General features: G+C 38.1%; 1 protein-coding gene and 1 pseudogene across 12 annotated transcripts in view; one reads left to right on the top strand and one right to left on the bottom strand.

Annotated features, from left to right (window-relative positions):
• Positions 1-16,526, top strand: part of Nek1 (NIMA related kinase 1) — a 142,188-nt gene that overhangs the window by 94,080 nt on the left and 31,582 nt on the right. For all 12 annotated transcript variants that reach the window (XM_031339911.1, XM_031339909.1, XM_031339904.1 and 9 more), the window contains 5 exons: positions 531-683; positions 2,708-2,872; positions 6,107-6,227; positions 10,047-10,135; positions 10,875-11,113. In XM_031339911.1, coding sequence (XP_031195771.1) covers positions 531-683; positions 2,708-2,872; positions 6,107-6,227; positions 10,047-10,135; positions 10,875-11,113 — 767 coding nt within the window. The remainder of the gene's footprint in view (positions 1-530; positions 684-2,707; positions 2,873-6,106; positions 6,228-10,046; positions 10,136-10,874; positions 11,114-16,526) is intronic.
• Positions 15,863-16,194, bottom strand: LOC116069349 (annotated as a pseudogene).

Below are 16,526 nucleotides of genomic sequence, written 5' to 3' on the forward strand. Positions count from 1 at the left end.
AGGTCCTGTATCATCATCATGATAAGTGATTTTAGATCTGAATCTTGCGTTTCCAGTGTGATGGTGTGCTCAGGACTTGCTCTGATCCTGGGTGTGTTAGAGCACCTGGGAGTGGAGCTTCCTCTGATGGGCACATGAACTGGAGCCTCCACTGTATCAAGCGAACCTGGAGTTACCTCATGATCCTTCAGTTCAAATTCTGGGGATGTACCTGTGTTGGAGGGCAAAGGAGAAGGTTCATTTCTTATAGTGCTTGCCATGTAAGTGTGAAGACAGGAGTTCTAATCCCCAGAATCCACCTGAATGCCGGCAGGGAGCTGCAGTCCTGCTGTCTGCTTATTATATCTAACCTAAAGTAAGGCAGATTTTCTTAGACTTTTCTTCCTTTTAGCCCATATGTATATTTGCCTTATAATTTGTTTTTATATTAGCTTTTAGCATGAAGCACTTGGTTGGATAATAGGGATTAAATTACTAAACAATGAATTACTCTATTTTTGAGGATTATTTTCCTGTATTTCTTTTCACAGAACATACTGCAGGAGAGGTTATTAAGTTAGAGTCTAATGGCTCTCCAAGAAAAGTCTGGGGGAAAAGCCCCACGGATTCTGTGCTGAAGATACTTGGAGAAGCTGAGTTACAGCTACAGACAGAACTACTAGAAAACATGCCTTTCAAAAGCGGTAAGCATAAGAACCAAGGTTTTTAAAAATTAGTGTGTTAAGATGTCTTCATTTTATTGTGTGGAATTAATTTACCTTCTGGGTGGTGATTTTTCAAAGAAATCTTGAGCTGTGACTTAATGAGACCTGAATGAAATCTAAATGAGGAAGCTAAATTAAGGAAACCTGGATGAGGGAGCTGGAAAAGTGCACTCATGTTTTCCATGAGGGAAAACATTGGAACAATTTATTACAATTCTTGGTGTATCTTTGAAAGAGACTCAGGAACTAAATTGAGTATAAGAAATGGGTGGTAAGTTTGTGTATCATTATTCTGGGACTGGGAGGGACTGCTGTCAGGAGACAAAAGGAGGATATTGTGGATCCATGGTTTTTGGGTGTCACAGCAACACCTAAGGAAGGGCAGCTGTATGTGCAGCTGCATGTTCACAAGGTAGGAAACAAATGCAACTGAATCCAGACATGGACTGCGTCTGCGCATGTGTATTACCTTTTGCATTCTTTTTTCCCTGTTGTTCCTTGAGGTTTAGCACAAAACTGGTATCTAAAGCATGTGAAAAATTGACTTAGGACATGAGGATATTGACATGTTCTATCGTGGTCAGCTAGATGCTGAGAAATAGACTGATAAGAGCCTGTGTATATTACAAAAGGGCAAAACAAGGTTGTTAGTTCTTACTACAGGTGAATATCATAGCCATTAGTCATGAAAACAGTGTCCTCACTGACTTCCCATTTAAAGGTTCAACCACCTCTTTAATATCACCACACTCAGAATCAAGTACCTTCAGGGACCCCTGGGCCGTCTATATCTAAACCATAGGAAGAAGTAATGAATCAAATTTGAGGTCACTTAACAACTTCTCTTGTTCTTCAGTCATGTCAACCAGGCATGTGCAGACATTGAATTTAATCTAGGGTTTTTACACATGAGTACAATGAAGTGAGTACAATAAGCTGAGGGTGTATGCAAAAGAATGATTCTAATGATAGTTTTTAGAAGGGTGGAAATCCTAAAATACTTCTAAAGAAAATATATCAGGATAGGTCATTATACATACTTGCAAAATAAATTTTTTTAAGATTATAATTTAATTAAAATATTTCTCCATTCCCCTTTCCTCCCCCAAACCATTTCAATATGACCCCCTCCTCTTTTTCCTTCAAATTTATGGAAAATCAAATTTTTACAAAAGTAGAATAGGCATGTTGTTCCACGCCTTTAATTCCAGCACTTGGGAAGCAGAGGCAAGTGGAACAGTGAGTTCAAGGTCAACCTGATCTGCATAGGGAATTCCTGGTCAGCAAGGGCTACATGGTGAGACCTTGTTCAAAAAAGCTACAGTAGAGGGAAATGGGTAAGAAACAGCACTGAAGATTAGAAATGGGGATTCTGAAAGTTGGGACTTTTAAGAGGCCATAATTTATAAGTCTCTAAGACATGACTTACTAAGATTAAGACAGTGAGGTTGAGAATAGTTCACTGGACTGAGAGGTCTGCATATTGGCAGGGTGATCTATTGTGTATATAAAATCATCTACCTATGACAGAATTGCTTTGAGGGAGTTGGCACAGTGGCTGCTAAAATGTTCAACAGTCACACAGGAATGCTGAGAGTGGATAGCTATGGGCAGCTGTTGTATAATAAACCAGTTCTTTCCTGGAAACAGCCAAAGTGTGCAGAATGTATAACAAATTAAAAGTATCAGTTGCTACTATGAAAAAAAAAACAGGTAGTTAATAATTTTTAAAGTTTGATTCTAATACAGGTATATTAATTTTTCCCAAAAAGAAAAAGAAAATGTGAACTCTGTTAACCACCCTAGAGGTCTTGGAGTCAAATTTGGCTGCCACATTATCTTAACTCATTTTTAGTTACTAGTGTATAAGAGAGCTTCACCAGTAACTACTTGTTGCAACAATCCAAATTGGGGTGCTTGTTTGTTGCTCTAATTGTCATTGTAAGTAAAGTCAAGCAAGACCTGTTGAGAGCAGTAGATTTTTCATTCTTTTGCTTCTGCAGAGATTTATGCTGAAGAGAAGAACAACAAACCCGTACTCACTGGAGAAGAGAATTTGCACTGTATTTCAAAAGAAATAAACCCATCAGCTACTGTTGATTCTATTGAAACAAAAAGTCCAAAGTTGACTGAGGTATCTCCACCAATGTCAGAAAGAAATGTGGAAGGTATGTTATAATGATTTTAATTAGCTAAGTTGCATTTGATACTGAAAGTTTTTCTTATCATCAAAATTTGTGTATATGTTTGAGTAGTTATCTCAAATTAGGCTCACTATTTTATACTTTTAGCAACTGTGGCTTTTTTTTTCTTCCTATTTTTGGTTTTCAAGACTAAAAGTTTTCAAAGGTCATTACATGGGCCAGGCTGGTCTCCCAGAATGCAGAATCCTGCTGTCACTGCTGGTGTTCTAGAACTTCAAGGATGTATGGTCTTGCACACTAGGAACAGGCCGTCCCATTTCAGTATTTTATGAATCAGGAACTGAGTCAAGTCTTGGCTTATGATTTTCCTAATACACTGTGTCTTTGCCTAAGATATCAGTAAGACTGCCTGATGGCTTTTCTGCCATCTTGGAAGGTACACCTTCAAGGCTTAGTAACATAGGTCTCTCTCCCTCCCCCTTTGAGAGCCATGTGGATGCTGGGAATTGAAACGGGGTCCTCTGGAAAACAACATTGCTCTTTATTGCTGAGCCATTTCTCCAGCTCCTATTCTTCCCATCTTCTGTGCTTCCCTCTGTGATGACTCAGAGATTCTGAGTTCAGGGAAACAGAAATCCCCTCCAAAAGAGAAAAGTTCTAACGAATTTACAGTCATCTTGGATGCTACAGTAAAAGCTGCTTATGTTTCTGTTTGTTTGTTTGCCTGCTGCTTATGTTCTTTAAAGTTAACAAGGGAATTAGCATTTCTGTTTCTCACTGTTGTCACAAACCCACAAAGTCAACCCACTGTAGGGAACCAGGCCTGCCTTTCAAAGGGAAGAGTGTTGAAGAATCTGCAGCCATTTTTAACCTACCATTCTGCCCAGCAATTAAAAATTACTTCATCCCTTCTACACGCAAATTGATCTTTTAGTCTTAGAAAATTGCCATGGGGTTCTTCTGAACTAGATGAACTTCTCTTCTGATGCTCCTGACCTCAGGATACCAAACCAGAAGCTGCCAGTTTTCTTAACCATCCAGTCATGAATTGGAGTAGCATTACCTCCATCGTGTTTCACTTATGAAGGTAGAACAGAGCCTTCTGCAAAACAAGCCTGTCAGAGACTGTTTCATGCAACTATCTTTAGTTCATCACAGTGTAAGAGCTAGAAGCGTGGTTAGTAGTGGATGTTACAGAATAATGTCTGTGCTCCTCAGAAGGTGTAGACGTTGAACTCTGAATCCCTGTGTATTTGGAGGTAATTAAGTTTCGAATTACAGTGAAGCCTCATGAATAACATTAGTATCCTTCTAAGAAGAGGCCAGAGAGCCAGCCTTTGTGCCATGCTAGAAATGCAGGAAGAAAAAGACTGTCAGTGTACCTAGAAGAAAACCTCTTTCTCCAGAACTTACTGTGCTGGGATCCTGATACTAGATTCTCTGACCTGTGGAGCTAAGCAAAATCAATTTCTATTTAAGCCACCCATTCTGATATTTTATTATAGTAGCTTCAACAAGACAGCATATTGCACCCTTCTTAAACATTAAGAATAAAAATTTTAAGAAGTAAAATCAACTAATAGGATAAGTATGCATATAATGAAGACTATATAGCCTAGATTAGGGTGGGCAAGCTTAACATTTCCTGCAAAGAGCTGTGGAGTACATATTTTAAGCTTTGTGAAAAGTATGGTCACAAATTGAGTTTATAGAGTAAAGTAAGTTGTTTTTAATATGGCTAAAGACTAGTAAGGAACTGTTGAATTGTGGGCCTGCCCCTTTAGGAAGCTGATCACTCCACAGTCCAGTCCCACAGCCTGAGGAGATAGGGCTTTGATCCCTGCAGTTCTTTGTCTGGGACAGAGAGTTAAGGATCCATCTGTGCTGTGGTTTTACCAGCCCTAATTCATAGAGCCACACTGTACATGGCTCCGCAGTGCTGCCAGTGGGCTAGTTAAACTAAGACATGTGATGTGGAGCTTCAGGTCAGCTTCTGGAAGGGTATAGAAGTCAGATATGTCCCTTTGTTCAGGGGACTTCTCTAGAGTTGCCTCCATCTGTCATCCTATGACAGCTGTCTGTCTCTTACTTTAAGCTGTACCTCTTAAGAAAACTGCTCTCTAGGCTCTAAAGGGAAGGCTGTCCTCTATGAGACCTTCACCTTCTCATTGTCTAGGGAAAGGTTCTGTCCTTTCAATGCTTTCCTGTGTCACAGCCTGATCGTGTTTCCTGTTATCTTGATGCCTTTTCTCTTAAAAAAAATTCATCCCTGAAAGAAAATTTGTGTCAGCTCCTTTCTAGAAACAACCAAACCATTTAGCACTACCTCTTTTTCTCTATTTGACAAGAACAGAATTACATTCTAACAAACAAAATAGGTTCTTTCCCCTCAGTGCTTACTGTGTATGAGTGACCAAAAGCATATCATGTGAGCAACAGATAAAAATTATTAGAATTTCTATGTCTTTTGTCTTTCACAATGGATCAAGGTCGAGTCATTAAAAATTTAAATATAAACAAGAAAAGTATGTCTCAATTCTATGAAAAGTGAGCATGGTATTGAATTAAGTAACATAGTATATGATCTCAGGCAGGAAAAAGAGAAGTTTCATGGTGCTGGAGCGAAGGCTTAGCAGTTAAGCACTAATTATGAGGACCAGAGTTTTAATCCCAGCACCTACACAACATGCCTGGCATCCTACAAACACCAATAACTTCAGCTCTGAGGGATCTAGCTCTCTTCTAGCCTCTGTACAAATTCACATAGCCTTGCATGGGAATTGAATTCAGGGCAGCAGCCCCTGGCCCCGCTCCCTCTGCCCCTGCTCGCTCCAGCATAATACACTCTAGCTGTCTTCAGACAGCACCAGAAGAGGGCGTCAGATCTCATTATCGGTGGTTGTGAGCTACCATATGCTTGCTGGGATCTGAACTCAGGACCTTCAGAAGAGCAGTCAGTGCTCTTACCTGCTGAGCCATCTTACCAGCATGTTACTATAATTTTAGTAAGGCATACATTTTATATAATTATGAGTATTGTGCACAGTAATCAAGTATTTGTGCTATACCAAAAAGATGAAAGGACTAGTCTTTTCATTTCAGAAGTGACTATGCTGCAGGACTAGCACATAAATCTTAAAACTTATTGTTTTTTATATCATTAGCATTAGTTAAGCTAATCATAGTGATAACTTACATAAGGTTTATTCAGTCCATTTTTGAACAAACTTTCCTCTGACATTTGATTTTGCTTTGAAGAGCCTGATGACTTGGAAACAGAAGTTCTACAAGAACCAAGCAGCACACACACAGATGGGAGTTTGCCACCTGTTCTTAATGATGTGTGGACTAGAGAGAAGGAAGCAACTACAGAAACTGAGTAAGCTGTCTTTATCTTTAGTTTTCAAAGCTCAGTCCCTTTAGTAAGCTCTACAATAAGCAATGCTGCATGAACTAATATTCTAGTTTAATAACTTTGTATTGTAGCACCATATAAAGTAATCTTATTTCATAATAGTTATTCACATGGGTCAGAAATCACAAAGTACATGACAATAAACAGTAAATGTCTTACCAGCCTATATTTCCTTTCATCCAATTTCTGATATTTCTCTGCAGATAATTTTTAGTATGTATAAACAACATAAGGTCTCCAGCTCATTCCAGATATAGTCGCTAGTCTAACATAGCCAATGCTTCCTACCTTTTCAGGGTTTTTTTCCTTTCTTTTTTTTTTTTTTTATTATATATTTTCTTTATTTACATGTCATATGATTTTTCTTTTCCCAGTTTTCCCTCCCAGGAACAAACAAACAAACAAAAACACAAAAAGAAACCCCTGTTGGCTCCCCCCTCCCCATGCTTGCCACCCCACCCTCTCCCACTTATTGGCCCTAGCATTCCCCTATACTGGGGCACAGAACCTTCACAGAGCAAAGGACCTCTGCTCCCATTGATGATTGATTTTGCAATCCTCTACTATACACATGCTGCCAGAACAATCAGTCCCACGATGTGTACTCCTTGGTTGGTGGTTGAGTCCCTAGGAGCTCTGAGGGTACTAGTTAGTTCATATTGTTGTTCGTCCTAGGGGGCTGCAAACCCTTCAGCTCCATTGGTCCTTTCTCTGACTCCTTCATTGGGGACCCTGTACTCAGTTCAATGGATGGCTGTGAGCCTCTACATCTGTGTTAGTCAGGTACTGTCAGAGCCTCTCAGGAGATAGCTATATCAGGCTGGATTGTCCTTCCTTCAGTCTCTACTCCATAGTTAGTCTCTGCAACTCCTTCCATGGGTATTTGGTTCCCCCTTTTAAGAAGGAATTAAATGTCCATATTTTGGTCTTCCTTTTCTTGAGTTTCTTGTGGTTTGTGGGTTCTTCCTGTATTCCGAACTTCTGGGTTAATAACCACTTATCAGAGAGTGCATACCATGTGTGTTCTTTTGTGATTGGGTTACCTCACTCAGGATGATATTCTCCAGATCCATCCATTTCCCTAAGAATTTCATAAATTCATTGTTTTTAATAGCTGAGTACTCCATTGTATAGATGTACCACAATTTCTGTATCCATTCCTCTGTTGAGGGAAATCTGTTTTGTTTTTTTTTTCCATTTTCTGGCTATTATAAATAAGGCTGCTATGAACATTGTGGAGCATGTGTCCTTATTACATGTTGGAGCATCTTCTAGGTATACGCCCAGGAGTGGTATAGCTGGGTCCTCTGGTAGAACTATGCCCAATTTCCGGAGGAACCGCCATACTGATTTCCAGAATGGTTGTACAAGCTTGCAATCCCACCAGCAATGAAGTAATGTTCCTCTTTCTCCACAACCTCTCCAGCATCTGCTGTCACCTGAGTTTTTTATCCCAGCCAATCTGACTGGTGTAAGGTGGAATCTCAGGGTTGTTTTGATTTGCGTTTCCCTGATGACTAAGGATGTTGAATATTTCTTTAGGTGCTTCTCAGCCATTCGGTATTCATCAATTGAGAATTCTTTCTTTAGCTCTGTACCCCATTTTTTAATAGGGTTATTTGGTTCTCTGGAGTCTAACTTCTTGAGTTCTTTTTATATATTGGATATTAGCCCTCTATCAGATATAGGATGGTAAAGATATTTTCCCAATTTGTTGGTTGCCGTTTTGTCCTGTTGACAGTGTCTTTTGCCTTACAGAAGCTTTGCAATTTTATGAGGTCCCATTTGTCAATTCTTGATCTTAGAGCATAAGCTAGTGGTGTTCTCTTAGGAAATTTTCCCCTGTGCCTATTTGCTTGAAGTTCTTCCACAATTTCTTTTCTATTAGTTTCAATGTATCTGGTTTAATGTGGGGGTCCCTGATCCACTTGGACTTGAGCTTTGTACAAGGAGAAAGGAATGGATCGATATGCATTTTTCTACATTTAATCACCAGTTGAGCCAGCACCATTTGTTGAAAATGCTGTCTTTTTTCCACTGTGTGGTTTTAGATCCTTTGTCAAAGATCAAGTGACCATAGGTGTGTGGGTTCATTTCTGGGTCTTCAATTCTGTTCCATTGATCTACCTGCCTGTCACTATGCCAATACCATGCAGTTTTTATCACAAATGCTCTGTAGTACAGCTTAAGGTCCGGGATTGTGATTCCACCAGAGGTTCCTTTATTGTTGAGAATAGTTTTGGCTATCCTGGGTCTTTTGTTGTTCCAGATGAATTTACAAATTGCTCTTTCTAAGTCTGTGAAGAATTGAGTTGGAATTTTGATGGGGACTGCATTGAATCTGTAGATTACTTTCTGTAAGATGGCCATTTTTACTATATTAATCCTGCCAATCCATGAGCATGTCTTCTGAGATCTTCTTCAATTTCCTTCTTCAGAGACTTGAAGTTCTTGTCAAACAGATCTTTTACTTGCTTAGTTAGAGTTACATCAAGATATATTATATTATTTGTAACTATTGTGAAGGATGTTGTTTCCCTAATTTCTTTCTCCATCTGTTTATCCTTTGTGTAGAGGAAGGCCTCTCCCTTTTCAGATTTTAAAAATTTTATTTGTGTGTCTGTGCAAATGTATGCTCACATGTGTGTGCACAGGTACTATGGAGTCAAGGAAGCTCATTGGAGCTGAAGCGTATATGTTCATGAGTTTACCCATATGTATGCTAGGATCTTAACCCTAGTCCTTATGAAAGAGTAGCAAGTTCTCTTAACTACTGAGCCATCTATGCATCCTCACCTTGTTTGTTTGTTTGTTTGGTTGGTTGGTTGGTTTTTTTCTTAGAGACAGAGTTTCTCTGTATAGCCTTGGCTGTCCTAGAACTCACTCTGTAGACCAGGATGGCCTCGAACTCAGAAATCTGCATGCCTCTGCCTCCCAAGTGCTGTGATTAAAGGTGTGTACCACCACTGCACAGCACTTGTTTTTATAAAAAGTCAGTAGTCTGGATACCAGGGGAGATGGTGCAGTGGTTTAGAATCCTTGCTCCTCTTGCAGAACAGGGGTTTAGTTCCCAGCACATATGTGGCAGTTCATAGGCCCCTGTAACTCTAGTTTTAGTATAACTGAGGCCCTCTTCTGTCCTTTGAGAACTCTTGTGCCACTTGTGATGCACACACATACACTCATGTATGTACACAAACGCACACATACATATACACACATGCATATAAACTAAATACTTTTCAAAAGTTCATAGTCTGGGAAGTTTTCTCTCAATATATGAAGGTTCTTTATATAAATACACACACACACACACACACACACACATATTCCGTTATATGGATGTAAGATGGACTCAATAAGTCCACTACTTCATGAAAATTTATTGATGCTATATATTGTGATGCTTCAACAAGTAATAATGTACATAAAGTATTTTGCAAAAGTAGGTGTGTTTGCTTTTGAAGCATAGAGGTATAATTTTAGATGAATTGCATTTGTAATTTAGCCATTCTTCAAATGAAGATTCTACCTCTATTGACATTCAAAATGAATGAATGATTTGTGACTAGTGATTAGTAATTGGTGAGTTTCATTTTGCTCAAAGTAGAAAATATATTGTGCTTATAAGAGAAAATATTATATAAAAATGAGCAAATAGTTGGACAAGGAAGCAGTGCATACTAGTAGATGTGGCTTTGGTTTTCTTTATATGAGGGAGTTTTATTTCTAATAAACTATGTGATATTTGTTTATTTTGTTTGGTTTACCTGTCTGTGGAAGGTTGGAAGATAAGGTTGATATGGAACAGAGTGAAGCTTATGAAGATGGAATTCCAGGGAATGTGGACCAATCTTGTAAGGATCATAGAGGTAAAATCCTCATAATTTTTTTTTAAACTAAAATAGGCTTAGAGAACACAAATCTGCATTAGTCAGCCAAAGAGTATGGTAAGATAAGCAGGTAACTTTTTGGTAAGTTATATTGCTCAAAATGAAAAGAATTACTGCTAAAATAAAACTAATATACTAAGGGCAGTGAATAAATTGGTTTCTTTTTAAAATACTATTGGTTAAAATATAAGACAATATAAATAATTTTCCACTCTGCATAAAGAAAATAAACTGAAAAATTATTGCCTAAGCTGAATTTTTAATATTTCTTTGAATTTCTATATTTTAAAACTTCCAACATAATGAAAACATCTATTAAATCATGAAATTAAAATACTACATTTCCTTAGAGATTATTTATAAGGTAGTAATCAGTATACTTCCATGTATACTTTGATTTTGTTTTCCTGGTAGGAGGGTGTTTTGGAATAGAATTCATCTTTTAATTAAAAAGTATTTTATGTGCCTGAGAAGTTTACCTTCTTATACTCATTGCACCCATGAAGTCTTGGTACCCGTGAAGGCCAGAGGAGCATGTCAGGTCTTGTGGAACAAACCCAGGTCCCTGCAAGAACAGCAAGTGCTTGTAACTACTAAGCCATCTGTCTCCGGCCCCTTGGATGGAGTTCATATTAAATAGTATATAATACTTGTTGATATTTAGAATTTCAAGTGCTATTAGATAAACTTACGGTATAATCTCTTCTGTATTCCACAGGCCCTGCAGTAGAGGATTCTCCCCAGTCTGGGTGTGATGTAGAGAAGTCAGCACAGCCAGAATTGTTTTTCCAGAAAGTGGGTCATCCTGAGGACTTGAACTTAGTTCATTCAGTTCATTGTTCACCACAAGAATCAATTCCGACTCGAGCTCACTCCGATTCTCCCCCAAAAACTAAAGGCAGGAATTCCTTACTGATTGGACTTTCAACTGGTCTGTTTGATGCAAACAACCCAAAGGCAAGTGTGATCTCAGATAGATAATGCTGTCTCTCTCCACTGAGAGCATTGCTTGATTGCCAGTGTTGGGTTTTAATTGATTCAAAACCCAAACAAGTACAAACACACACACAAAAAAACAACAAAAATCCCCTATTTTATTGGCTAGGGTTCTTTTTAGTGTTACTATCAAATAGCTATGGAGTTATGGTTGCTCTCCCAGTGACGATCCTATTTGAGGATATGCTACATATATTGTTTATATAGCTACTTTTATTGTATATGTTACAGTATTATAAATATTGTTTTCATATGACTAAAAAATAACAGCCATTAAATATCTTCTCATATTACCTTGAATGACCAAATACTCCATTAAGTTGCTATATCATTATTACTACTTCCTTTATTTTTGAGATTATAATTACATTACTTTTTCTTTCTCCTCCTTCCTTTCATCCCTCCCTCCAAATCCTCCCATATGCCCCTCCTTGCTCTCTTTCAAATTCACAGCCTCTTTTTTTCATTAATTGTTATATGCATATATGTTTATGAGTATATATTCCTTACTGTAACCTACTTAGTCTGTATGTTACTTGTATATGTTTTAGGGCTGATCATTTAGAATTGAATCACCAGTTGTGCTCTTCCCTACTGAAGACCAGTATTACTCTCAGTATTTCTTTATTGCCTATAGTTCTATATGTAAGGTTAAGGCCTGTGGGCTTTCCCCACCTACTTTGGCATATACATTTTTGTTAGCTTTGTTTAGCTCATGTTTACTTAGTCATATTGGTAACACTTTATAGTTGTAGCTTCTTACATCATTAGTAGAAGATACTATCTTACAGCACCCCTACCTCCCTCTCCCTCTCTGTCAGTGTATTCTTAAACTGTCACATGAAGTGTCCTCTAAATGTCAATTAAATCACGTAAGTTGACAGTTATGTTCAGACTCCTATATCTTTCCTGATTCTTTTTTGTATACTTGAGCTGTCAATTGCTAAGGGAAGGTTGATGTTTTTATCTATACCTGTACTATTTCTTCTCTCAATTGTGTCAGTTTTTATTCTCTGCATTGTAGAGTTCTTCTATTGAATGAATGAACATGTAGTATTGTTTTGTCTTCTGGATGATTTGATATGGCACTGTTATGACATGTTCTTTGATAGTGTTATGTAAGACCTCAAAGGTTTGCCAGCTTTCTTTGTACTTGTTTATGAAGTACTGAGAAAGAATGATGAAATTGTCATTCAGTTGCATTTAAATTAAGAGTACTTATGGCTTCTTGAGCCCACTCCTTATCAGTATGAAGTGACTCTTGTTATCTCTAGACATCATCTGATTGAAGTATACATTGTCTGGTTCTGATACAGTCATCCCAACTTTCTTGTGTTTAACCTCTATATTGTATATAAATGTCTACATCCTTTACTTCTTTCATTTTATATTTAAAGTAGATTTTTCATGATTAGCAAGAGTCCAGTTTTGCTTTTTTAAAAAATCTTTATACGTGTGTGTGTACATGCTTGTGTGTGTACACACAAGTGGAGGCCAAAGGACACCCACGGGTATTGGTTGTCATCTTCCACCTTCAGACAAGGTATCTTCTTGTTGGCCACTGCAGTATGCCAGGCGGGTTGGCTGGCCTGAGGCTTCCAGGAAGTCCCACAGGGAGCTGCAGATGTGAACAGCCATATTGCCTTAATGTGAGTTCTGGAAATCCATACTCCGATTCTTCCATTTGAACATCAAGCACTTGACCAACTTGACCAAGGGGAGCCATCTTCCCTGCTAGGGTCTTACTTTGTAACCAGTATGAAATTCTCTTTTAATATAAACACCAATATAATATCATCAGTGGGATTCCATCTGCACCTGCCATGTTGCTATTTGTTTCTCTGCCTGATCACTTTACTTCAAAACAACAAACCTTTCACTATTTCTCCTTTATTTTGGATTCAGGATTTTTAGCATTTCATCCTTTCTCTATTAACTTCTACATACACTTCTTTTTAAAAAGTATTTAATGGTCATTCTGTGGTTTCAAAATAAATCTTTAGCATATCACAAATTCCCTTCCAGTAACTGACTGAGACCCTCCGTCTTCCTGCCTGTCTCTGCCGTGCTGCTTTTCTGCCACCTTGAGAATCCACACTAATACTTTCTACCCATTGTATATATGAAACCTCATTTGTAAAGACTGTATCTATCAGATATAAGGTTATTGCCTTCTGGTTGTACTTCTTTTTGACAGTTTGGCAGGGGATAATCTTCCTTTCCTTGTAGTTAGTGCTATGAAATGATTTAGACTGGAGTGGGTGTGTGATGTATGTGTCCAGTGGTAGTGTCCTCCTTAGAGTCTTTTGGTGGTATAATTCTCATCAATCTAGAAACTTTGGGCTGTTATTTGTCTCTTCAACTGTCCTTCCTGAGTATCTAGTCACATACATATTAGACTGCTTGATACAGTGTCATAGATTACTGAAAAATAGACTTTATCATGTGTTCATTTGTCCATCTTCCTTTCTATAGTAAAAAACAATTAATCTCATTCAGTAAAAAAAAAAAATTCATCTAAGTATTGTTTTAGCATACAAACTTGCTGTTCTTACCAACTGGTTTTTCTACTACTTTAGGATCCAAATGTAATGTAATTATTTACAGCTAGACTTCGTAAATACCACATGCTGAGTATTTGTCATCTTCCTTTAAAATGTGTTGGGCTTTTTCAAATAGTCCAATTATCTCTCAATCCATTTTTTTATTTTTAAAGTGTTTCAGCTTTGCTGGAATAGATATAAAGTCACTTTACCATAAAGCTAGTTCAACACAAACAGGAGTCGTCAGTAGATAAATGTTAGTTGGTCAAGGTTGTATCTTGAGCCTTTCTGACCAGCCCGTGCTCCACAAATAATCTCTGACCTTAAATATCATTTAAATGGTCGCCACAGTTTATTTCTTCATCTTCTGGTCACTCATGTATTTAGTCAACCCACTAACCATGGCAGCCAGTTGGTTTTTACCTAGTCTTTCTTACTGTGTTTCTTTTTGAAACCCTTTGCCCCAATCAAACCAGAACCATTTTTAATGTTAGATATCTATAAAGCAATTCAGAGGGGTTTTCTATTGCCCCTTTTATCTCCCAAATAAATGACACTGAGACCTTGTTTTTATTAACAAGCTTTAAGCACTATAGCTGGACAGATACTCATCTATTCTAACCCTCTATAGCTATCTACTTCCCAGTGCTGTGCCCATTACTTGTCATTTTAGTCCTGCCCTGGCTGTTCCTGCTCCATAGTGTTCTCATGGCAACACTCCTGGTGATCTGTTCATTGCAAATCTTTCAAGGCAAATTTTTCCCCTCTCTCACCTGAGCCTCTTCTTTTCTTAGTCTAAACACAGAAGTCCCACCTCCTCCTCTCCTGCCCAGCTATAGGATGGTCAGCTCTTTATTAACCAATCAGAGGTGATAGAAAACAATTTTTATACAACATTGAGACAGTTGATGCTTGATAATGCCAACATCCAGACTGCAGCCAGATCTCAGCACAGTAATGAGCATCTGAATACACAGTGCACAAAAACAATTATGAAAACTATCAGGTCAGTTAAGGTCAGTTACATTCACAATTTCTAGTCCATTTGTGTTTGGTAACCTAAGATAAAGTACTCTACTATCTATCTTATCTTGGTGAGTTTAAAGATCTCTACATGAATCATTTTTTACCATAATGTACATTAATAATCTATAAATATACTTTTAGGTTTTAAAAACACATTTTTAAATTACTAAATAACTTAAGCTTAATTGTGAAGACTATCTAGTCTTCAACTTCATCAGAGACCTGAGGAAGAATAAATATTTCCTGAATATGAAGGAAGTACAGAGCAAGCAGCTTCCAAAACTATAGAAATGACAGTGAGGTGGCTGCCTGGACAGTGACCCAGGACTCCTCTGCAACAGTGGAACATCATCACTAGCCTTCTGGCCCAGTGTATCTGACAGACTTTTCTGTGAAGCAGGAATTAGGAAGGACTGCTTTGCCTTGTCTTATCTTGGCAAAGCTCAGCAGTCACCTTCCCTAAATCCATTTGGACAGCATATTGTCATCAGGTGAAGCAAGGACAGTTTCTTGCCCAGTGGCTAGCTTGCCGTATTTGAAACAAACTCCATTTGGAGGTTCTTCAGTGCTTATCATCATCTTTGAAGTGGAATTGGGGTGCTGTCAGTTTCTGACATGTCTCACTGTCATGAAAAGCATTTTACTAATAAAATGTCTTTAAATACCATATACTGTAGATATCTAAGATTTTCAAAAACCATCTACCTACGTACAGTATATCTGAATTGGTTTTTTCTAGCTATTTACTATCCATTTAACCTAGGAAACATATTTTTGTAATTAACTAGTATCTAATATGACTGTAAATTGACTTTTAAATTGTACTTCTCCCCCTTTTGGGGGGGGGGGGGCTTGGCTCTACTTTATTGACCTTGGAGCACCCTTTGGATAGATACAGTTTTAAAAAATAAACCATATACACAATGGAAACTGGGTCTAGGCCAATGTCCCATATCTCCAGAAAAATCCCAACCAAAGAGTATTTATACAAAATGTCAGAGGGGAGAAAACCTGTTTCAAAAACAAACAAATAAACAAAAAAAGAATGTCAGGGGGAAAACATGAGGCAACATGGTACTGAGTTGAGGGGTAGCCAGTTGGCAGAGGAGTGACCAGTGACGGAGCAGCCAGGTCACGCTGCCTCCTCAGAAGTCTGAGTGCTCAGCACATTGCTGTGGGTGAGAGCCGGGCTGAGTTCCTGGCACTTAGCTCCCTTGTAAGCATACTCTCCTGCCCATTCCACTTCTGCACACGGACAAGTTTGCCTCTGTCCAGTGTTACGACTGACTTAACCTTCCTGTCATCTGCTGTTACCTCTTTGAAATATACTCCCAGCTGAAAACTGATCTCTCTGTTTTTAAAGGTACCGTGTGTCTTTATGGTGACAGTGTCCCTGTTCGAATCCATGACTGTGGTAGGCTTGGTCATGCTAGCCACCTGCCTAGTGGTAAAGCCCACACCAAGTGACTTCATGTAGTCATCAAAATTCTTGCTGTCCACTAGATTCCAGTGCTAACAAAGGCATCCAGACACTGAGAACTAAATTGTATTTCTTAATTATCCTGAATAGTTTGTAATAGCAACTTTCAAAAGGACTTGAAATTAGGTACAATATTTTAAACAAAGTTGAAACATATATACAGTATGTTGTAACAAAATATAATTCTTTTTTTAAAAATTTTTTATTAGATGTTTTCTTTATTTATAATACCTCCTTTCCCAGGTTCCCTTCCAAAAAGAGAAAAGAAAAAGAAAAAGGAAAAGAAAAGAAACAAAAACTAAAACAATCCCCTGTACCCTTCCCC

The sequence above is a fragment of the Mastomys coucha genome, unplaced genomic scaffold (assembly GCF_008632895.1).
Source record: "Mastomys coucha isolate ucsf_1 unplaced genomic scaffold, UCSF_Mcou_1 pScaffold22, whole genome shotgun sequence".
Taxonomy (NCBI): Eukaryota; Metazoa; Chordata; class Mammalia; order Rodentia; family Muridae; genus Mastomys; species Mastomys coucha.